The 24505-nt window shown below is 48.1% G+C and overlaps 2 protein-coding genes across 5 annotated transcripts in view; both read right to left on the bottom strand.

The window, feature by feature from the left end:
- LOC144098942 (uncharacterized) overlaps positions 1-6659 on the bottom strand; it is a 79842-nt gene extending 73183 nt beyond the window's left edge. For 3 of the 4 annotated variants that reach the window (XR_013307272.1, XR_013307273.1, XM_077631922.1), the window contains exon 1: positions 6405-6648. Coding sequence is in view for 2 of the 4 variants with exons in the window: in XM_077631922.1 (XP_077488048.1) it covers positions 6405-6461 (57 nt within the window). In the remaining 2 variants the exon portion in view is untranslated. Of the gene's footprint in view, positions 1-6404 lie in introns of all 4 variants that reach the window. The other variant, XM_077631924.1, reaches the window with a different exon arrangement.
- Positions 6660-12422: 5763 nt separating this feature from the next.
- LOC144098940 (uncharacterized) overlaps positions 12423-24505 on the bottom strand; it is a 32326-nt gene continuing 20243 nt past the window's right edge. The window contains exons 5-8 of the mRNA XM_077631917.1: positions 23804-23992; positions 23157-23428; positions 20155-20263; positions 12423-18876 (exon numbers count right to left, since the gene is read on the bottom strand). Of these exons, the coding sequence (XP_077488043.1) occupies positions 15946-18876; positions 20155-20263; positions 23157-23428; positions 23804-23992 (3501 nt within the window). The 3' untranslated portion in view covers positions 12423-15945. The remainder of the gene's footprint in view (positions 18877-20154; positions 20264-23156; positions 23429-23803; positions 23993-24505) is intronic.

Genomic DNA, 24505 nt, shown 5'->3' with positions numbered 1-24505 from the left:
CGAGGCCCGGGAGCGAGCAAATATTCTGGCACGTAGCCATAATGCTTGCTATACACGCGCAAACGTGTTCTCCGAGACAGATACGGGGGGCGAAGAAATGGTGCCTTGGGGAGAGTGCCCTTTCATCCATCACGTATATCAAAGAACGGTCCCTAAACGTCCTTGGAATATCGTAAACAATATGAGCGGAAGATAGGCGTACGTATGCTGACGACGTCAAGATGGATAATAGCGGACGCCGCGCGTACGATGTCTCGGCAGTGCTAGAAATTGTTCGTGCGTAGGAGCACGAGTTAAGTAGTTTGCGTTCTTACAGTGAGCTGGCAATGTCAATAGTTAAAAAAAAAACACAGCTGCCGAGCTGTTGCTGCATCGGGGGCACGATTAATAAACCGCACAGTCAACGCTAAGCGTTTCGTCGGTTGGAACTCGAGGTACTTTATTAAGGAACGACATGAACTTCTCCTTTAAACGAGTAATTTTGCTACGTCAAAAATTCGTTGAAGCATGGTCCCCTGTTGATAAGTGAAAAAAAAAAAGACGCCACTGGATAGGCTAACCGAATTGTCAAAGCTCAATTAGTTCGTTATACGGAGATTTACGCAGAAGCGAGTTTGTGTAATTTTTTTTCATCCGTACATGCGCGCGGTCGTACTTAATTCAGCGCATTAAGTGATAAACAGCACGAAGCTGTGAAAGCAGCACCTGAAAGTAAACATGCATCAGGGCATTTCCGCGGAAACCAGCGCCCCAACGCAGTCGAAGAGGGTTTGGAGCAACGCGACACCTTTCACGCCGCATTTCCCTTCGCCGGGGAAGGCCATGCCTCTCGGTCCGTTACGTCACTGTCACGTGATTATCGGCAGCCAATGGCAGGAGGGAGGACGCGTGAATATCAACGCAAAAAAAAAAACGCGCAGCTATAGCCGGCGATGTGTGCCATCATAATCAATATGCCTATGCTTATCTGATTCCAAAAGTGAAGCATCAGAAAGAAAGTATTTCAGCGCTATTAAGAGAGGAAGAGTTGTCATTCCGCTGACTTTTTTCAGTGTACAGTATCGTTGCCGTTTAAAGAAGCGCAAAACATATCTTTCTAATCGATCAACCATGACTTAGGAACACAGAAAGCGTGAACTTTACGACATTCACTTAAAGACGATAGTGTTATTCCCTTGAAGAAAAAAAAAATCTGTGAAAATATACGAAGAAAATGTTTGTCACCTTACTGAAAGCATGCATTCTACTGCAGAGTAAGTAGCGGAGGCTGGCTGGAACGACCGCGGCTTCAACAAATAGATCGATCCGCGATAGTAGAAAAACAATATAAATTTCCGCACGAAAACAAATTGCTGCTGTTTCAGCGTCGCTTGAAGTACGCAAGAGGTGAAGAAAGAAAAGATACGAAAGAAGCGAATAGTCATCTTTACAGAATTTTTCTTGATCATTTTACCCTTTTGTTTGTCAAAACAACAACAAAAAACGAGAAAAGGTGGTATGCGAGGCGAATACTACGCGAGCGCAGTGCGTAAATGTCTTCGGTCGCGCTGAGCCGGACAGTGCATAAGCGAAAAAAAAATTGGGAAATAAGGGAAATACAGGAACGACCAGAACAGAAGAGAGAGGGCTTCTGGGGCCGATACATACAAACGCTAAACACGGGCGAGAACCCGTTTGAGCTGGATGCCCCAGCGACTCGTCAAGGACGTTATCACGGACGCCCGGTAGGGAAGGGAAGGCGACACACGACGGTAAATTCCTCCGCACTCGCACGCACATACACGCTCCATACAGCTTCGATTTTGGTGCACGATATCGAGCGGTACACGTCGGCGACTGGCCTCGGCATTGCGGGGGCTTCGGCACAAGCGGGACGCTCTCCACACCCTCTTTTCCCCATATTTTCCCCTCGCTTCCCTACGCCTTCTCTTTCGCGTACGGGAGGCGCCCCCAGTCCCTTCCCCACTTTCCTTTTGTTTCCCCTCACTCCCTATCGCTCCTCGTCGACTCACGGAAAGCTTCTCGCCAAACTTTCTCATTCTTCCTTTCGCTCCCTAGCTTCTCTTCGTCCTCCCCACTTCTACGGTGTCTCTTCCTCGATCCCTATAGTTGTCCCTGACGGCCTGTCCCTGGATTCCCTCCACCATGCGTGTAACGAAAGCGAGTGCTCGCAATGACCAAACCCCGCAGACAAAGACGTAAATGAAAGGAACGATCGTATATGGCGCGACTTAAGGCTTAGCGGCAGGTCGTTTGGCGTGCCGGCTTGCAGGAGAATGCGTCTCTTTCGTTAATGGGCACACGCACGACTATACTGCGCTCTGTGAGAAAGAGCCCGCACTTAAGTCGCATGGCTCTCCCCGTCGCAGACGCCTTTTATACGCAGTGTTTCAGTGCTGACCGACTATATTTGAGCATCTGGGCCTGGGATATTACACGGAAGAAGCCTGGTTTTAAAATTATACATCAAGCGCATCCTATTTATTGCCTCTGAGCTGCTTGACTCTCGCAAATCTGTGATAAACTCACATGCAAATGAAAATGCACAGAACCATGCATGTTTGTTCACAACTGCAAGAATAGGCTGGTGCTAAGCAAATTATTTCATTTGAATTGAAATTGCCTGCTGGAAAAATGCAGTTCTAGGGAAAGTACACAAGCCGTGTAGTGAACTACTATCCTAGTCACGGCTGCGTGCATGAGGAGAATGTGCATGATTGTACGCAAGGCCACATGCTGCTGCGTTCCCATTAACCGCGATTAAGACAGTACAATTCTCTGCGCTTGCGTACTTTCTCTTGCCCCACATTTTTTCAGCAGGCAATTTCACTTGAGTTATAATCCTCAAGTTCTTCTGTGCATGCACTTCCCTCCTTCGTAGTTCAATGTCTATATGGCGCTTCTGCAGTTGCTTCTGGATGGGAGGTCGTGGGTTTGGTGCATGGACCCAAGGGCTGCATCTGGGAGTGGAGCAAAATTCAAAATATCACCTATTTTCTCGAAATTTCGGCGCTCGTTCAAGAACTCCTGGCTCGCTGATATCAATTTAATGTCGTTCACTATAAAGCGTTTGCAGTGCAGCTTAGAAAAAGATTTTATTTATTTTATGGCTGCGCACACACTTGGCATTCATGCAGTCCACTCTGACGGGTACGGTACCTTCCGACAGAACTTGAGCACAACACGCGTTATCTATGTTTTCCTCCGCAAAATAAAATAAAAAATAAAATAAACGGCAAGTGACTTCTATTCGCACCATTATTTTAACTCAATCGAATGGCACCAAAGAACGCAGCAAAATTTACATCTTCCGCGTTTTTGTGCAGGCACTACGGAATTGGCAGGTGTTTGTGAGTCTTCACTTTTCAGTGAAGATGCCGGGTGAAGCCAGCATCATAGAGCAGTCTGCGGTAGAAAAGGAATCCCTACTGTATATGCTGTCTCACGCGCTGCCTGGTGTTGTCTGCAGGGTGCATCACAATTTGCGGTGCGCGCGAGCTCCGTGCAGCAACCACGCCAACATCCTTCGTGTCCACGGCTGTAACGATCATCACTTCTTGGCGTGCGAGGTCACGAATCACGTGCAAGGCGCCTAGAGTGAAGTCTATGCTTGTCGCGTCTCGTATTTCGCACCCGGAACCACGAAGAACAAAAAAATAAATAAATAAAGACAGTACCGCTCTTCAAATGGACTCCGGGTGCTGCTGAGTTGGCTGCCTGACGGAGCAAACATGGCGGCTGCTGATGTCAACGTGGATACGGGCGCAGACTGTTATTCTACGCATCCAGTTTGGTCGGAAACTGCGTTTACTGTCAAAGAGTATACCTAACGCCAACTCAGGAGTTTTGTTGACTACAGTCGGGTCAGCACTAACAGGACTGAAGCTAGGAGATACGTTATACCTGTCAGCAAAAGTGGATGGGAGGATAATGCTGACTCCGCCAAGGTGGCTCGCTCAGTGGTTAGGGCGCTCAGCTACTGATCCGGAGTTCCCGGGTACGAACCCGACCGCGGCGGCTGCGTTTTTATGGAGGAAAAACGCTAAGGCGCCCGTGTGCTGTGCGATGTCAGTGCACGTTAAAGATCCCCAGGTGGTCGAAATTATTCCGGAGGCCTCCACTACGGCACCTCCTTCTTCCTTTCTTCTTTCACTCCCTTCCTTATCCCTTCCCTTACGGCGCGGTTTAGTTGTCCACCGAGATGTGAGACAGATACTGCGCCATTTCCATTCCTAAAAAAAACAATTTTCAATAATGCTGCCGTCTACCACAACGTAATACGCTTCCTGTTCGTGAAGTCAAGCTTATATGTGACGAAGTTCAAATCCAGATTTACTTTAAAAAAAGTTCTAGTTTACGAACTTGTCGGTCAAAAAATTCTGATTTTTCTCACGTGAATTCGTTACGTTCGTTGTCCAGTTTAAATAAATTTCTCACCTAACGAAGCAGTGTTCAGCGCGCCAGCTCGGGTTGCAGTTACTTCCAACTGCACTGGCCATAACACGTGTACCACGCTGCTCAAAGGGCTCATTTTCGGAAGTATATTAACGCCACAGCCACTGAAAGTGGACTTCGTGGCGCGCTTCAATGCGCAGCCAGTCGATAAAATCAATAATCAGTCCACCACGAAAAAGAAACAGAGAGAGAAAAAACACACACGCCTACTTCGCAAAATTGAGTAGAGGTGTAGGACCGACCTATGCGGACTACGTAACACCAGCGAAGCTTGCCACCTGAATCGGACATGGCGGATGACCCATCTCGATGACCTGCCACTGTCTGAACGTGTACGAAGAACCCGCGCAAGGTCAAAGCCCCGCGCAGCAGAGTTGCGCAAGCGAACTGAATGTTCCGCATAGGCAACGCCGTGACTGGAGAGCGGGGCCGTTTGGCTGTCGACTGTGGTGCGCTGAAGACTTCGCGACCAAGTCGGCTTTAGAGTTGCCCGTACGCGACAGTCATGAGTCATTTTATGCATAGTACGCGTACGTGGTGAGAGATGGAGGAATTAAGAAAGGAGCGGTGTAGCGGAGAAGCTTAATTGTGGGAGGAAACGCCACGCCCCGTTTAATTTCTCGGCAGGTTCAGACTGTGGAGCCGAAACGTCATTTCATCTTGCTCTTGATCGGCGTCGTTTATTTGTTCATCAAGTTCTCGGTACGCCACAAGAGAAAAAAGAAACGGTGATACCTCAAAGTGCTCTCGGAAAAAAGAAGCACCTTTTCGTAATTCCTGAAGAAATATTAGAATGAAGTGTACGTCGAAATTTTAGGTTAGCGGTAGAAATTCAATCTTGAAAAAAAAAAAGAAAATACGCGGGACGACTAGAGCTGACAGCTTTCTGATGTATTTTTCAATCAGATTAACCGGTATATATGCGGCCCATTTTTAAATGTGACCTCACAGAATTGGTAAAGAAAGGTTGGAAAAAACATGAGAATGCATTTGGAATTGGGCCTCCGTAAAAAATATAGAAAAAATGCGATGTAAGCTTCACGATTGGTGACTGCTCACTTTTCACCGCCTCAGCTTCTCAATCACCGTGACCGGTCATGAGAATGACTGAATATGTTTGAAACAAAAATATAACTTTCTCGTATTGTAAAGTGTTATAGCTTTAATGAATCGGTTCTGCAGGCCAGGTGTAACCCACCGGTCGTTGTAATCACGAAGAAGAGCGGTATGGAATTCCTCCCGTTTACTGCGGTACGTGATGTCCAAAAAGTGCGGCAATATTTGGACGGGTAATTAAATTACGCGCCAGACACGTACGGGATTGCGATATCAGTGCCGAACCATTAACGAGGGCGTGACCCCGGCGCGCCGAAAGACTCAACACCACAAACACATATCACGTGAATATGGCGGTTCCGCCTTTTAGTTTTTACGACTGCCTTCACCACTACTCGGGCTCTAAAAACTCTGCGGCAGTGGCGAAACGAGGTCCTCAGACCGGCCAAAGCCAGCGCCCCATGATGGAGTAGTGTTTACAAATAAACGTTTCCTTTCCCAAAAAAGCGCGCCCTAAATCGCGCGAGAGCGCCTCGCTTCACGCATTGACATTTGGACAGCCTATACACAAGCTGGTGTACATAAGCGCTCTTCGCTTTCCGAAATAGAAAACAGCGCTCCTCTGCGACGCGCCTTGCTAGCTCCCCGTTTCTCAAAATCTCACGCGACGATGAATCATGCGACCAGAGAGCGCAGCCGTTTTTTCCGGTCACCGAGCTGACCGATTGCAACGCGCCTGCAAAACCTTCCCACGCTGCTGTTTGCGGCGCGGAAGCCACGGCTGGTGCCGCTGCTGCGGGTGTACTTCGCCGTTAGGCCTAGATGCACCGCGGTGCAGCCCGGTCGGTCCCTGCGGTAGCGGACCGAGCGATGGGAAAGGGAAGCGCTCTTACCTTGCTCTCTGCCGGTATAGGGCAGGCGCGGCACAGATTCCAGAAGGTGTTAATCATGGGCCTGCCGTGTGACAACTTCGTCCGCACGCCAACACAAGCAAAGATGGCAAAAGAAGCGCGGAACCCGGGGCCGAGCGCGCTCGACGTTGGAGCTCTTCTGCGGCGCCGGGGAGAGGCGGAGCGGCGGTGTTTTTCGCGGAGCGCCGGGGGTGGCCTGCGCTGCCGACGACGACTCCGGCTCCGGCTCTGTGGAGAAGCAGAGCGCAAGCGCCTCTCGAGTCTCTCCTACTCTTCTCTTTCTCCTCTCTGTCTCTCTCTCCCTGTGCGCTTTCTCTCTCTCTCAAGCACTTATACAGTCGCTGCCACTCCGACTCGAGAGCCCGAATACCGGAACCGTTGCGAGCGCTGGCTACGCGGCTGGCTGCTTCCGATGTGAAGTTTGAAGTCAAGCTCTAGCCGATTTTGCTGCGTCGTCTGCTATTGCGCGTGGCGATTTTGTCCGCGGTGATTTGGGTCCAGTGACGAAAACTTCTAGTTCACTGTAGGTTTGGAACACTGGTGCGCACGGGAACCGTACGATGCAATCAAATAAGGTCGCGACGAGAACAAAACTTCTATGATCTGAAATGTATTCAGGGGTGCTACACAAGTGTACAGCAGAATTCAACCGAGGAAGTAGTTACTCATTAACTTCGACCCCAGCGAAGCCGCATTAACCAGATTGCAATAACATTGATTTGATCTCGAGCCATTGATCTGTTCGACCTCGCGCTGCCAACCGTTAATCGTTCTCATTAGCTTAGTTGATCAAGCGACTGTTGAAGGTGCCGGAGTCTCAGCCCGAGACCAGGACTGATTGTCCCTTAGCTGTGAAGGTTTGAGATAACCGTGTAGATTTCATTCGTTTCAACCGCATGGTTGCTATCGGGTGGATGCTAATGAGTAAATAATTCCCTCTACTAAAGAAAAATTTCAAGGCCACCGCAGTTTCGCGAGCGAGTCGCAGCACATGTACAGTCATATACTATTTGGAAGCTGAGTTATTCATCGATTGAAACTCCAAGCATTCCGTAACGTCATCCAATTACGGCGGCGCTCCAATTAGTTGAAACGTAACTCTGTTCTCATGATATTCGTTGCCAGAAAGACAACTGGAGTCCTCTTCTCGTTCAATTATCCCCCCCCCCCCCCCCATTCACTTTGCCTTCCTCTCGAACCTTTGCAATCCGGAATCAGCAGCTAAAAGCCAGCCCCATTGCGGTCATTGCTCTGCATTACCGCTTACCGAGTAGCATGTTACGTACACACGACACAACTGTCATTTTTGTGCAACGCTAAGATCAATAAGAACGGCTGTCGTACCGAGGACTTGTTCGCACAGCTAAATCATCCTTCACTGAATGCTGCGTGGTCTGTTCTCAAGTCAGACAATTAAGAATTGAAACAGGTATATACTGCATCAGATACAGTCGAACGCGGATATGTCGAATACGGATATTTCGAATTATTGGCTACATCGAACACACAGATTATCCGCTTGAAAATCATGTGTAAGAGTATAGGAAAGTTGCGCACTATATCGAACTCCAATTTGGCCGGTCATTCGATCTATCGAAATGCGCGCCACTCCCCTGCAAGTGACACTTCAACGGCAGTCTTCAGTCACTTTTCGCATGCGGAGACGGGACAGCTACGTGCCCGGTCGGCACCTGCTGGCAACGCTAGCGCTGTGAAACCGTGCGGCTAAATGAACGTGGGAAGTGGTTGTGGGTGGCCTTCGATTACTTGTACTACTTTTCCACGCCACATCGCTGTCATGCGGTGCAGCCAACCTAACTAAAGCCTAGAGCCAGCCCTCTCCTGGTATGCTTCGCTGCTGAAAGCTTTGCGGAGGCCGACTTTAACTTTGATGAGACCTCCGTCCAAAACTCCACTGCAGGCCCTGCTGACCATGCAGACTCCTCTGGTTGTCGAAGTCCGAGCTGGACATCACCTAGCTCCTCTCACTGCTCTCGAGACGGGTATGGCATTTTCGGTAGTGCTTTTTTCTTTCCTTTTTTTTTACGTGCCCAAACTGCGCGACATAAGCTTGGTTGTTCTCCGCAGAATGGGCATTCTGAGCTCCGGAATAATTTCGACCACCTAGGCTTCTTTAACATGCACTGACATCGCACAGAAACCTCGTGCATCTTACGTGCACGTGTGATAGGGGGTGGCGGTGCAGCTACTATCGTCAGTGCATCGCTGAGGTATAGGAGGAAGCCCGGCCGTTTCGATGGAGGCGAAACCCAAAAAGGCTACCGTGTGCTGTGCGATGTTAGCTCACCTTAAGGTCCCCAGGTGGTCGAGATTATTCCGGAGACCTCCAATACTGCACCTCTTTCACTCCCACCTTCCTCCCTTCCCATACGGCGCGGTTCGGGTGTCCGCCGGAATGTGATACAATTACTGCGGCATTTCCTTTCCTCAAAAAACAAACAAAATAACATGGGCTCATGCTGCGGCGAAGTACGTATGCACGCATTTTATACGCAGGGCGTTTCACCTAAAGCTGTTAATAATTTTTAAAAAGTGGACTTTTTTGCGTTGAAGAGCGTTATTTTATATATTTTTTATCAGCGGTGGTGCGTATCACAGTACAGCTAACACCCATCACACGGGCACACTTAACCTCGCCTAATGTAACCAAGGTTTTCTCCGAGCGTTGCTGCTATTCACACGGCAGAATTAACCTAATTACTCTGTATATAAACAGCAGTGGCGCTGGCCGCACTGGTCCTTTCTGTTGCTTGCAGTAAGCCTTTGCTGGTTCCAGAACATGGCTCACCAATTATTTTTGCAATACACAATACTTCCCTCATAGCCAAGCCGACAAGGCTGCTTTTCATAACAGAGCTGTTTTCGATAACAGAGCTGTCTGCAAATTTCTCGAGTAACGTTGAAAGGGCCCTCAGATATATTTAACTACTGTGAGTGCAGCAGCTCCTGGCTGATGGTTTGATGACTGTAGACAGATGGGTTGCCTTGCCTCTGAAGATGGTGGTCATAGCTTTGGCTGTTGGGCTACGAGATGAATGTGTAGCCGGTCAATAGTAAAGCATCTCCTTGATGCTTCGCTATGTCATGATTCATGATGGTGACGCAGCATTCTTCATGAAAGTGGTTTTTGTACGAATGTACAGGGTCGTCTACTCTTACTGCGAACACACGACCGCATGGCTGCCCCTTTTAGAGGACCACTGTGCATGACGCAGGCGCTCATTGCTGCAAAGTGGCTACGGAGAAGATGGACCTGTACATGGTGCTTTGCGTCGTCTGCCACTTCACTTAGAAGCGCAGCCGTGTCGGACGCAGTGGCCCTCCAAAGAGCACGGCCATGAGGCTATGTATTAGCACTAAGAGTGGACGACCCTACACATCAGGCGTAAAAAAGTTTACAGGGCCCGCGAATCACAGATTGTTGAGATGGGGGGCACAAAATTTCGCATCGGGCAGAGGCACGACATTGCACTATATGCGCACATGAAAGGCGCTTGCAATGCAGAGGTAAGGTTAAACACACACACACACAAGCATGCACACACACACACACGCACACACACACACACGCAACCCCCGATTCACTTCGTTAAACTCAATGCGACATAGCTGCGCTTGCACAATATGTATGGACCCTTTGCAAAGGTTACTTATGGCAGTTTTACAGACAATGTAAGTGCGACTCGGTTACTGCCTTTCCACTTGGCTGCAGCTGCCATGAAACCGCTATGCCTCCTTTCCACTAGACTACAGCAGGTCTGTTACTTCCCGTTCCACTCAGCTTCAGCTGGTGTGCACGCACGCATGTTCCACATGGCTGCAGCTGCTGCGAAACCAGTTTCCCTCCTTCACCAGGACAAATAAAGGGTTTTCCCCTAGCGACCCCACTAGCGCACAAAAAGGAAAGGGGATTTCCTTCTTGCTGTTTTACTAAGCACAACCCCTGGCCTGCTGTCACCCGCTCATCGTCTTCCCTCTCCCGCTTACCCCCCCCCGCCCTCTGAAAGTAGAGAATTTCAGTCACTCAATTTTCAGGTATGATGCACGTCCTGAAGGAATTGCAGTGGTTGCCGACAACATGATTAGCAAAACACAATCACTGGCTCCTGAGGGACACATTTTACAGCAGTGATATTGTATGCAGTAAGTGAAAATGTTCTAAATCAGACCGGGGAATTCCTACTTGTGGCCCTTTTTCCCTGGAGCAGTTTGGAATAGAATGAGAAAATTTTGGCTCTTAAAACTGCCTGAAAACTCACAGAATCCCTTTTGCTCCTAATATTTCCTGACAGCCTAATAGTTTTTACAGCGAGAGCTGTATGTAATAGCCTTCACTTTTATGGTTTCACATAAGGTGTGTAAACTAAAAACTGCCGCGTTGCAAACCATCGAGCCGGGAGTGATGAATGCCTGTTGACTAGAACCAACTGGGCCAACATCTAGACTGAGGGCCACAATCACTGCTGCACACAAACTGCAAACTGGCACCACTACGGTCACTATACCATGAAACGTAGCTTATAAACTTTCAACATGTGCCACATTTTTACAGCTCATAGCTTGTCATGCAGGACATACTGTACAGACATTTTCACAAAATGTCGAAGGTAGCCACCTGCTCACAGGACCGGAGAAAGTAGCTCTTGCATGCTCTCCCTGCAGTACAATAACCATTTACACTGATATCTTATTCGGGCAGCATAAGCCCACCACTGCCACGAATACAGGCCAAATGCCTCCATGCTGTTACCAATATGCTTTGGGCCTGTTTTGAGTGAGCTGCTAAATCCCTACCAAAGCAGTGCCTGCAGTTCCATCACCACTTAAAAATAGGCCAGGGCCAATGGCCTTCGGTCACTGAACATTCACAAACCAGCACAGCAGCAATGCGCACTGAGTCACATCAGCAACCAGCGCAATGTGGGTAGAAATTGCGCTATGGTGCAACAGCTAAAACCATTCATTGTCAACCCTGTTCTCGCTCTTGCATGCATATTGTGCCTGGCATGAGCCAGACAGTGAATGAACATGCTTTGAATGCAGCGCTGAAGGCAAACGGATGTGGCTTAAAAAGGTCGCTTTCCCGCCAGCACTACCTGCAGATAAACTGGTGCATAATGGTTGCTGCACATAGCAGAACCACATAATGCCGATACTCCGCATGCCAGGGCTGCCTGGACAGGCTGAATTGAAGTGGCTTTGGGGTTGGAAGAGAGTAGCAAAACAGTGCAACGAAGTTAACCGTTTGTGCTGCTGAATGCCCGCTCCTGAAATCAGGGCCAAGTTAGGACTGGGCCAGGGGCAGAAAACTTTCGTAAACACCATTGTACAGCTAATGCAGCCATCAGCACCAATTCTTTCAATAACGGCCGGAGGAAAGCCAACTGGAGCTTCGTATCTTGTCACAGAAACAGTATCAAGCAGAAGAAAACTTCATGCCCGAGTGGGATTCGAACCACTGCCTGCAATAACAGAGAAACCTCGATTCCCGGCACCTCAGACAATCCGGCCGCCTGCGCCCTCTCTGCCACTGCTTGCATGCACAGGAATTATTCATGTTCAGCCATCGGTTCTTCTTCAGTCACTAGGGTGTGCTGAAGTATTTCAAACCAAAAATACCTGGAGTTTCCTATCGCTGACGGGGCCGCCATCTGAGCACATGACACATCCTACAATGCACTCTTTTGGCTCTAGTAGGTTCATAGGAATAAAATTGGGCTGTCTAACAGACACATATAATTTTAAACTGCTGCAGTTAACAGTGCTGCATAGTCATCATCCAGTAAGTGCTGAATATGTGAGTACTGCGTTGCATGCGTTACATTTTAGTTAGCATACTAAAAGGTGCTATGCTAAACACCATTTACCTCTACTTAGTCCCAAATAAATGTGGTTTACAACATCCCAAAGGCAGCTTACAGCTTCCCACTTACATTGTGGAGCAACGAGAGAGAAATTATGAGGTCCACAAGTCCCAACGGTGGTAAAGCAGCTGTGTTTTATTGGTCACCAACATGTCCCCAAAATGTGTGCGTGTGTGTGTGGTTGCAGTGAAAAAAGGGTGTATCTACAGTGCATCCATATGATACAGGGAACAAACACAAAAGAACCACCGCCGACAAGACAAGATGATGCAGGAGATAACTTAGACATACACAATTTGTGTGTTCATCAAACAGCGCCTTCCCAGCTATGCCAGGAACTAAAATAACAGACACCAACCCATATAATCTAATGCACACCCACTAGACAGTATGGGAGGGAGACCATTACACGGAATATGCGTTGTGTGTTGTATTCTACAACTATGTACAGCATTACACCTGTGTGCACGCAGGGTGGCCTGAATTGGACCTTGTGGCTTCACAATACATCGAGAGTTGTATATTCGGCAGTTTTAGCACAGCACGTTCCGTCACCGCTGCTACTGTGCATGAGCAGATAGTCCCTGTGTGGCAGATAGATAGCTGCGAGGCATCTGGCATCATATGGCAACCACAGGGAGGACTACACATGCACACTGATAGCATGCAGTATGCACTATGCCAAAAGTCTATTTACTGCCCTAAAGTCTTACCCATATACACATGCTGATGTGATAGAACACTGTTACACACCATAAATGCTAATTATACACGAGTGAGAGAAAGAGTACGAAAAAGGGTAGCAGTGCAGCCGTGTGAAAAACAAATGACATTCTTGAACTGCAATTAGCACCACACACCTATTTGCAAAGCACTACATGATGTGTGGGCATCTTTTACTATGCAGGCACCGGTATTTCAACAGAAATTTCCACTGCATAAAGATTAAGCGATGCCACAAGACGAATTAAACAATCAGATGCTGCGCAGCTTGTGAAAACCTTCAATGCTGCCAGAAGCAAGAAAAAGACTGGAGACACGGCACCGGATAAGCTCACGTTCCTGTGTGTAGCTTGCCAAAACTAATTCGCCCCAACTCGCCACTTCACGTTTCACCGGAAGGCAAAAAAAAGGATAAAAGTGAAAAAACAAGACAAGAAGAACAGATGCAGGAAAAAATAAACACCAGGAGGATTATGTGAATAGAATTTAGTGGCCGTCTTTAACAGCGCACAAAAGCGATAGTGTGATTCAGTTAACAATGCTATCACGAGCGTTGGAGTGACACACCAGACCGTGTTTGTGCGTTAGCTGCAGGAGGCTGCAAGCAGTGAGAAATCATACCCGCTTTGTGGCAGATGGTGGCGTCTCTCTCATGGCAGATGGCAACAAGGGCACTGTCACACTCGCTAAGTGCCGTCTCAAAGCCACAGCATAGCTCGTGGAACTACAGTAGCGCATCATCAGAACGAGCTACTCTTTTTACGCGCCACATTGTTTCAGAGCCACTTTTGTCGCCCAAGACTGCTAGCCAGGCTCACCTGCCCAGTACACGAAGGTGTGCGCTTGTCAGGTCCAGGCCACCCTACATGTCCGTAGCCTATGTACATAGGGAAACGACTCCCTCCCACCTCGTCCTCCTCCCTTCATATGTACGTACACATGTGCAGTGCCTCCGAGCTCGCTGGTCCGCAACAAAAAAAAAAAAAGACATGGCATGGGTCAAACTGCACACACAACTCAATACTTTAACAATGCACAAAATGACACATATATGAATCTCATTTTTTTTTTCCTGAAAGGCATCATCAGTTTTCTGCTAAGAACTCCTCGTCTCTAAGCAATGTCTTTGGCAAGCTCTGAAAATGTGCGCTTAACATTTACAGCCATCAAGAATTTTATTCCTGGAATGGTAAGTCAGTGAGTAAGATGCAGTAACAGAATTATGGGTATTTTACAAAGCACCTACAATCACAAATGTTAAGGATCTATCTCTAGCGTAATTATCAGCCCATCAACTAAACCAATAGTGAAAGTTTACATGCTGCCAATTGTTCTTAAAATGTTTCTCTCGATACCACTCCACGAGCAGCTCTCGATACCACTTCAATAATAACTTTATATTACAAAAAAAGAAAAAAGAAGAAAGCGACCTTATCTCCTCAACTTTAGGAAGAAAACTGATTGGTCACTGAGGAATCGCATCATCACTGACCACTGAGGAATCGCAATATCATCGCTCTCTGATCAGAAACAGGTTTGCCCAAAACCATAACCCCACCACCACTAGCAACACCTGAATATTCCAATGCCATGCATTGTAAATGCAAAATTAAGTGAAACACAGAATATCAGTTCCAAGATGTTCAAGTGATGTGCAAAATTTGTTCTAACAGACCGTAAAGTACTGACCTTCATACAGCTCCTTTATCTCCTCTCCACAGCATGACTACTGCAATTTATACAATACGACTGCCCAACATACCAAGCATTAGGTGTTTCTGAGTTGAACACTCCCACGTTAACAAGGCAAGGACTCCATCAACATGTTTTTCACTGTTTTTAGCTCCTCCTTTCTCAGAAAAAAACTAAACATAAAATTTCACATGCTGTGCACTGCCGTTTTCAGCATATAGGTAGTACACTTTGGCATTAAAGTAATGGCATTCACAATTTCCAATAAATAAAACATGCATATTGCAATGCAGCCGAGAAAGCCTTGTGCAGTTCTTCAAAACACCGCCCATGCCAAAGTTCACTTATGAAGGCAAAAGAGGAGGTAAGGCTGACCAGATTTACAGACACATCACACAAGATGCAGAAATGAACAAAAGCTTCTAGACTGCTGACATATGCCGAAACACAGAAACAACGTACACATTAAATAAGTTAAAATGGAAGCAAAAACAAGCGATTTTTTTCCTCCCATTCATACGAACAGCCCCCTCTCACACCGCATGCATCCACTTCTTCCACAACAGCATGTATCAGAGAAATGCTGAACTGCCAGGGCAACCTGAAAATGCATTCAACTTAAGCAGTGCCGCAAAGTGCATCCAAACAGTGCAGAACATACAAACAAGACCAGATTAAAAAAAAAGTGGGCAGGGATCTTGCGCTGCTAATAGTACTTTGTGACACAACCAAAGCAAGAGACCAAACCTAGTTTGTTCTTGCAACATGGCTTGATGTGATACTGAGTAAAAAAATAATGAAAATGGACACAACAATTAAAAACAAAAGCAGGAGCAAGCCTTCATATTTACGTGACACGCAGAGGCAGGGCCACCACACAAATGAAAAGCAGAAACACGATTTGGGGGCGTTCTAACAACGTTCCCAGAAACCTCCCCACAAGATGCACAGAGAGGTTCTTTTGTCGGCCCAAACAGTTGCACGGGGACTGTAGCGAAGCTTCACTCCTTCAGCTTGAACCCGAGAGCCTCTTGCTGCATGAGTTCACAAAACAGTAGCACAAGACTTGGTGTCAACACGCGCAGCCAAAGAGGAGACACCATAGGCAAAGCTGCTCTTGTCCTTCTCCTACATCTGGGACTGCTGGTGCAAACAGATGCACTCGAGACGTGCGTCTGGCACAAGTGTCAACGCCACCACACTGTTCTTTGCCAGAGAGCGTCTCACCGGAGGTCTAATGTTCTTACCACTTTAGAACTGTCGTCGGGTCTCAGTGGTTGGTGGCAGTCATACGGGGGAGGTGTTGGCGAATCACGCAGGGGCTCTTCGTCCATAAGCGGTGTGCCCGGGTCGTCGTACTCATCAAATGTGGCCTGCTCTGACTCGGTTGTTGTGGCAACCACAGGCGGTGGCGGTGGTGGAGGCGGTGGTGCCACCTGTTGGCAGTATGGTGGCATGGCCATCTGAGGTGGCACAGTGAAGCTTGGCGCCACAGAAAATGCAGCACTAGGCGCAGCAGCAGGGGCGCCACTGGGCATGGCCAGGTAGCCCATTGCTGCCGGGTCATAGTGCGGTGGCGGATGCGCCATGGACGGTAGGTAGGTGGCAGCTGGGACTTCTCCAAACGGCCCCACAAGAGAAGGGTGCGGCACGACTGCAGGGCCCAACAGCTGGGAAGTCACTGGAGCCATGGTCGAGGGAACCATGATGGGAGCTGCAATGTGGGGCAGGGAAGGGCTCAAAAGGGAGGCTGGTGGCTTGGGAATGTCCCTGAACATTGGATTTGACGTCGGCCCCAGGTGCCTTGAAAAGTCTTCGAAGCTGCCACGTGCCATGGGAGCAGTCGGTGATGCCACGGACACCGATGGTGGAACTGTCCTCAAATGAGGCATAGCCATTGGTGATGTCAGAGCCGTTCGTGCCATTGGTCCTGGAACTGAGGCTGGTAGAATATGCCTAGGGAGAGGTGGTGTGGTGGACCGATGAGACGATGACAATGCAGATCTGTTCACCAAAGAGGTCGACTGCCTTGGGAGAGGAAGGGAGGATGATGGTACTGTCACTGGCCTTGGTACACTCGACATTGTCGACAGATGGGGCCCAGGCCGAGTGGATGGGGATGCAGGAATGGCCCTGCAAGACGGAGGTGTTGAAAAGGTGGTTGGCGACACCTTTGAGACCATAGAAGCTGTTGTGATAGGGAGCAGGATCTCTAGAGGTGACACGGCTATGGATGACATGACTGTTGAACTACTTTTTGGGGTAGAGTGAATGACGGTGGAAACAGTGGAACCAATTCTGGAGAATAAAGAAGCTGTAGCAGAACTGCTCTTGTGTCCAGCATGCTGGGTGGCAGTGGCTGGATTGGAACTGACTTTGGACGTTGAATGTATAAGAGATGCATAGCCGCTTTTAATGGCCGTGGAGGTCGCAGATGCAGAGGTTATCACGCTGCCTTTGGATGATGGAGGAGTAGCAGCACGGCTACTCTTTGAACTCTGAAGAACAGCTCCTGCTGCAGATGAGAAACTGCTCTTTGAAGATGACATCGTGGTTGATGAGTTGCTCTTGCTGATATGGAGATTAGATGAGGTCGTTATACATGTAGTTCTAGGAGATGAGGTTAGAGCAGTTGCATCGCTCCGAGAGGATGGAGCCACGTTTCCACTTGCACCGCTTGTACTTGTGGAAACAGGAGCACTAGCAATCAAACTGCCCTTAGATGTTGATGATGTGCAACTGCTTTTCAGAGGCAGCGTCGATGCAGAACTGCTCCTTGAAGGGAGTGCACCACTTACTGTGATGCTACTCTTTGAAGAAACAATACTGGCTGTTGTGGAACTTGTCCTCGAAGAAGTTGCACTGCTGGGCGTAGACACACTCTTTGAAGGAGCTGCACTGGCAGTGGTAGAACTGTTCTTCGAAGCTGGGGCTCCAGTTGATGGCAAAGAACTGTTTCTCGAAGAAACTGCAGTTGTCAAAGCAGAAGTGGTCTTCAAACTATTGACTGAATTCCCTACAGAACTGCTCTTTGAGCTAGTACTAGCTGCTGTTGTTGATGAATTGATCTTGCATGCAACTTCAGTAGGCACAACGAAATTGCTCTTCGAGTTGAGGAGAGCGTCCGTAGGAACTGTAGAACTGCTCTTTGAAACTGAAGCCTCAACATATATAGCAGTAGCATTCTTCGCAGAGGGCAGCATAGCAGAAGTCGACGAATTGCCAGTCTTGGGCGATAACAGCTCAGACGACAACGTCGAGGGGTTCGTCTTGGGCACCGATGAACCCGAACTCGTCACTGATGTGGTCAGGGAATACACAGCAGCACTTGACCCTTCAGCCGTCCGCACAGGTGAGGCCACTGAGATCACTGGCATATCGGAAGTAGGCGCAACAGCGAGGGTTGAACTAGATACTGAAACTGATGGAACGCAGCTACCAGCAGCAACAGCAGCAATGCCATTCTCCAAGGGCTCCACTATAATGGGCACATCCAGTTTCAAAGATGAGGCCATTGGTTTGTCGGGCAAGTTTACTTCAGCTTTGACTTCCTGCTGCTCTTTCAAGGCAGAAGAAGGCTTTGGAAGCTGCTGCTTGGGTGTATGACCCGCTGCAGAGTTAACTTTCGATGTGTGCTGTGCTTTTGATTCCAAAGGCGGTTTTGTGTCGAGGTCTTTATTCTTTTCTTTTTTCTCTTTGGAAACCTTGTGCTTGTCACCACTGTGCTTCTTCGGTGTTGACGATGATGACAGCTGAGCCATTGCCATTGCTGCTTCCTCCGGCTTCCTCTCCCCCAAGGGCACAGGCTGCTTGACTGGTTCCAGCTTGATCTTCTTACTGGAAGGTTCCTTGGGAGTCTTGGAATCAGCCTCCCGTTTGCGAGGCTTGGAATCCTCCGCTTTGACTTCCTTCTTCACTGACAAAACTTCGGGACTTTGAACTATGGAGGAAGCAGGCGTGGCGCTCTCCTGCGGATAGTACTGGCGCAAGCGAACATGCCAAGCCACGCTGGCTACGGCTGTCACCGTCCGGAACTGGTGGACGATGTTCCGGGGCAGAAAGTAAATGTCGTTGTCGCACAGCGAGATGCGGGCGTACCGGATCCCTTCCCTGCGCAGCTGATTCAGCTTGGCATCTTCCACCCACTGGACACACTGCATCGACACCACCGGGAGAGAAGCATTCAGTCGCATGATCGCTGCAGATGCAAGGTTTAGAATATATGGTAGGAAACATTAGGCCTAAAATGCAACTGCACCCTATTTACCATGCTGCACAATGAGAATCCAAATCATTATAGCCAAGTTATAGCCCATGTAGGTAGTATCACAAGAAACGTAAATCCCCCCAGACTTTGCAATGTCAGTTTGAAATACAGCTACCGTGCTAAAGTATAAAGTAGACCAGCAGATTTAGCTGTGCCGTGTAAGGCAGTGTTTCGCTACCATTGAAAGCCCTGCTCCGCTCCTGCCTTCACATTTACATCATAAAAGTGTCCTCCCAGTTTACTCCATCTCCCATTCTCCAAAAGCAGTGTTTAAATAAAGAGAAGCCCCATACACAGTAGGTTTTGTTTCAATTTTAAACGATTTTTTAGTGCAGCAAGGATGTTACCACAAAGGAAAAGTCACGACAAGACTGGCGTTATGTTTTTGCCTACGCGTCATTTATGGCGGTTTCTGTGCAGACACCTGAGCATATGAGATAGCAGTGGCCATGAGCAGATATATGTCTACCAGAGTTTCTGGCTACAACTGCTAATAGCTGTTTCAGCCCCAATCAGCAGCCCCACATGATTTTTGCCGACTTTACGGTAATCTTCCATTAGCACCACCCGAGGCCAAAGCTTGTGCAGCTACAGCTATGAAAGAATAAAGGCCAAGAACGACACAATCTATGTGAAGGTCCCAGGAGCCTATGCTTAGCCCTCTAGAGTTCACAACTCCACCTAGAAACAAAGGCTGCTCACATTACCAATTTATATAAGCTAGCTAGCGTACACACCACCTGTCAGTTCTAGCACCAGAAATCAGCAGCACACTATTTAGCTTACTGGCAGTCTTCAGCAGTTCATTTGACTTCCACAGACAATATGGCACCAGTAACAAAGTTCCAAATGGAACAAACCACAGAAAGCAACAGAAAGATGTGATAGGCACTGACAGGTCACGACAGCAACCATTCAGTCTTTTTACTGCCCATGGTTACCTTCTGTTTTATCAGCCCTAACATACGTAACCGGCTGATCAATAGGATCCACGGGTAGCATGAGAGCCCGTAGCTTTTCAAATATTGGGCCAAATGTTCTGAAACGCAGGTTTCTTTCACTCGCACGACAAACACGACCCTGGCTCATGTGTCTTTCCTTGTCAGGCCATGCAGCTCGATGCTGTGAAAATAATGCACCAACAGAGAGTAACGGCCTCCCTCACCTGTGAAACAGGTGGCTCGTGCAGGTCTAACTGCAGCTTCTCAACCAGCTGGTTGAAGTCTCCAGCGTGGAATGCCACCACATCCTTGGTAATCCGATTGGTGTCTTCCCTGCGGCACAACACGCACAGGTAAGTTCACATTCCAGTCCGTTTCAATCGGGCTCAGTGTGAAGCACAGCTCTGCCTCACTATGATGGGACAATCTACTACAGAGTAATGGACGTAACAGAGGCAAACCCTATCCCCCCTGTAACATAACGCTAGTAAAATTCACTACAGAGATGCTGAAACAATGGTTACACAAGAAGCCGTTGCAGCAATGCTAAAATTATGTTGTAATGACATTCAAATCTATGCCACTGCCAAATACTAGGCATGTTAGTATCAACATGTCACATGATGTTTAGAACGTTTATTTATATATCTCAATCAGATATGGGAGTTTTTGCTATTTTTTTTTCACAGTTTGCATTGCATCATGACCTTTCCTGGCGATTGTTCAAGCACCAGAAAAAAGAAAAATCTATTTTAACTTCTTAATTGCTCAGTGGCTGGGAGAAGTGGATGCAAAGCATTTTGTTTTATGTCTGTGGCTCACGCTCTGTGCAGTCATTCCATTTTATTCGTTATAGCTTCCCATTTGCTTTGCCACTCCCCTTTTTGAGCATTAGAGAAGAGAGACAACTTTGACAAATTCAATGAACAAAAAGTGCTCAAATTTATGCAATGAAGGATGCGCTGTGATTCGAGAGTGCACACACAGCGCACAACGCGTGCCAATCAACAGGGACTGTCAACGGTGCCATTAGAAGTGCATGACTATTTTGGCAGCCATTCTTGGTGAAACCAAGTAGGACAAACAGGTTTAGCAAAGTGAAATATTTGTTCTGTTACCATTATCCACTTATGTGAGAGCCTAGATGGGTCTGCGCAGTGGCAAGTGCGTATCGGCATGGAAGCAAATCGCCACACTAAAGCTTTTCAATAAACTTCATAAACATCTGGATGCACGAAAAGAGGCTTCTTACATTGCAAAATACAGTAGAATCTCGATGATATGAACCCAGTTGATACGGATTTCGCGATGATACGAATTCGCGAAATTCCCCGGCCAGAGTGCATTGTGTACGATGTGCGGAATTTCGGATGTTTCGAACTGTCTCCCTCGCCTATACGGATGATAGGAACGCGCTAGACGCGATCACACCCTCGAGCACTAAGCACTGCCCGCACATCGCTGACGTCGCAATCTACCGCGCGCAGTGAGCGCCGGCGCGCCGCTGGCATACGTCGCCAAAGACGCGATCACTAATCGAGCGGTACACAAAGCACGCAGTGAGCGGTGGTGCACGGTTGCACACATCACCAAAGTCGCGATCACTAATCGCATGGTCCGCAACGCGCGCTGTGAGTGACGGTGCACGGCCCGCACACATCAACAAAGTCGCAATCACTAATCGCGCGGTATGCAACGCGTGCTGTGAATGGTGGCACCCGGCCCACACACATTGCCAAAGTAGCGATCGCTAACCGCTCGGTACGCAATGCGCGGCCCGCACACATCGCCAAAGCGTGATTGCTAACTGCGCAGTACGCATCGCGAGTAGCGAGCTGTGGCCGCGCACCAGCAATAAATTCCGTCGGCCGTAAAGAGATCTGTGTGAATGCATTTTTCATGCTTCTGCATACGAATTTTGTTCGTTTGGATGATACAAATTTTTTCATGACCCTGTGAGATTCGTATAAATTCAAATCTGCAAGTATGAATCATCGAAATTCCACTACCACATAGTCCTAGATCAAACTAATGTAGAACCTCATTAATTTGAAGCACATTGGACGACGTAAAATCTTCTAGTTAGCCAGGTTTTCAAGTTATCAGAAACCAAAGCGAAACGAAAAAGGCGAGCACAAAATGTTCAACCGCTTGCAGCACATTACAGTCGTTACCACAGCACTCAACAAAGCTGTGGTCGACATTTCATGGTTCATTCCCTCTACAGCAGGAGCTTGTTTGCACTCTCTGTCGTTGACGTGTCATTATCGGCAGCTTGGAATTCGGTCGTGCCTGTTTCGACATCTTGCATAACAAGGTCACGCATCATCTTGATGAAACTCAATTGCCAGCAAAGTTCATTGCCATTTGCCAGCGCTAATCTACTCTGATGCTCACGTTGCACCTGAGGGTGGCTTCCAAGTTTGCATACATCTGGTTGGTGATACAATGCAGATCTAAGCCACATGCACAGAAGAGCAGCTGTTGGTTGAGAAGGAGCGATGGGAAGAGCGTAACCAGAAACTATTCATCTGGCCAATCCAAGTGCTGGGCAATACCAGCGCGACATGCTCAAAGTAGAAAATACGTTCTGTAGATTGTGCGGTTTAACGCCCCAAGCCACACATCGGCTATGTGGGGCGTTACAGTGCAGGGCTCCGGATTAATTTAGGCTATCTGAAGTTATGAACATGCGCTGACATCGCAGAGCACACGGGTGTCTTTTGAGTTAAGGCTTCTCTGAAACATAGCTGCCGCAGCCGGGATTAAACCTGTATCTGCATTGCATGGTCTGAGTGCGTCCAACGCTGCGAAATGACAGTCAAAGGCCGGTGAACTGCAGAAGGTCACTTTGTCTGGCATGATGCCAACATGCCTAGAGCAGACACCAGGCCTTGTTGCGAAACCTAACGGCTTGGCTGCATTTTAATAACCTATATAAGCACAGTGCCACATACGTAAGCATTCAATGCTTGAACTTCACAAGGGGAGAAAAAAAAAGAAAAGAAAAAGATAATATCATCCACACAAACTGCTGACATTCTGCTCCTGTGATGGATCATTGATATGGAAAACAGTAGAACAACCATTTGACAAGGCAAATTTTTCAGAAGCCGTGCACTCTTTTCATCACAGTGACTGTACGAAAAAGCACTCATGATGTTCCTTATGAATCTGGCAGGGATAATATACTGCCGCAAAAAAGGAAAAGAATGTGTTCACACACCCAGTGCCGCAATGGACTGCCTTGAGGACACCGACAGCAGCCGTGGTGAGCCGGTCAAAGCCCTGGCCCACGTGGTCCGCGTGACACTTTGTGCGGTCCTCAAAGAGCATCTCGCGTGGCTCCGAAGCACGGGGCAGATACTGCAGCTTGCGCAGCTCGCTGCGTCTTGTTCCTGACACGCTGCCACGCTTGCTGGGCGACCGAGTCAGGTCGGCTGTGGGCACCAGCTGCTCACCAGGCCGCACCCACAGGATGGGCCCATCATTGCTCTCCTGCATGAGGGAAAAACGCGCGACCAGGTTAGCACACTGCATGCCTTCTAAAAGAACAATGAGAACAAACTGAGGCTGGCATGTATCGGTAATCTACCATGTTCTAATGACAAGGAGGTTACTTTTACTGAAAACAGAGCTTTTAAAGCTAGAAAAGACCAAAAAACATTGAACACAGGCATCAGCACCAGCAGATGCTTTCATGACCAAACTACGACGATGTCAGAGGTTTTTTTTGAATGCCAATCTCTGAGGCTAGGCTGTACTGCCATTTACTTACAAACAGTGATCATAGAGTCCTTTTCAGTTTTGAGTAATTGGGCCTCCATTAGTTCTGTCATCAGTGTAAACACTGCTTCCAGTAGTAGGCTTTACCTGTGGGGAATCCATTTGCACGGCGGACATGGGTCCCCAGGGCATGGTCAAGTGCAGGAAGGGGCACTTCTCCAGCAGCGCCAGGAATTCAGGGAAGAAGCCGCCCACCTCCTCGTGCACTGTGCCGACAAGGCTCATCTGGTGCAGTGGGCCTGCCCGGTACGTGCCACTGCTGTATGTCCGTCCAACCTACACAGAGAGCACAAGAAAAGGAGATATCCTTGCTGTGAAAGTTTCCATGCACAACCTTTTGCTGTGAAACAGCCAGACTGCACATCAGTGTCACAAAGGTGCCATCAATGGTAACTGAACAACAATGCCCTGCAAATACAGTCAAGAGTAAAAAAGATTAGCACTAGTGATGTGCCCCTGGAGCAGCAAATAGCAACGCTCGGCGCTGCAGTTACGAATACACCAATAACAGAAGTGCTGAGTGTGTTCACAAAGCAAGGCACTGTGCCAGCCATGCGGTGCAATTTTCGCTGCTCTGGTGACATCACTGTGCTAATCGTTTTTACTCGCAGCTGTACATCATGGCAAGAACAAGTACAGTAAAAGCGCGTTAATATGAACTCGAAGGGGACCGGAAAATTGTTCGAATTAAGCGAAGCTCAAATTATCGAATGGGCGCTAAAATGAGCGCTATGCTACTACACGTTTGTGGCGGGTGATTTTGAGAATTAAATTCATCCGGTCCTAATG

The sequence above is a fragment of the Amblyomma americanum genome, chromosome 7, assembly GCF_052857255.1.
Source record: "Amblyomma americanum isolate KBUSLIRL-KWMA chromosome 7, ASM5285725v1, whole genome shotgun sequence".
In the NCBI taxonomy this organism is placed as follows: domain Eukaryota; kingdom Metazoa; phylum Arthropoda; class Arachnida; order Ixodida; family Ixodidae; genus Amblyomma; species Amblyomma americanum.
Note: the sequence above shows the minus strand (reverse complement) of the source record. Positions and strands in the feature narration are given on the sequence as shown.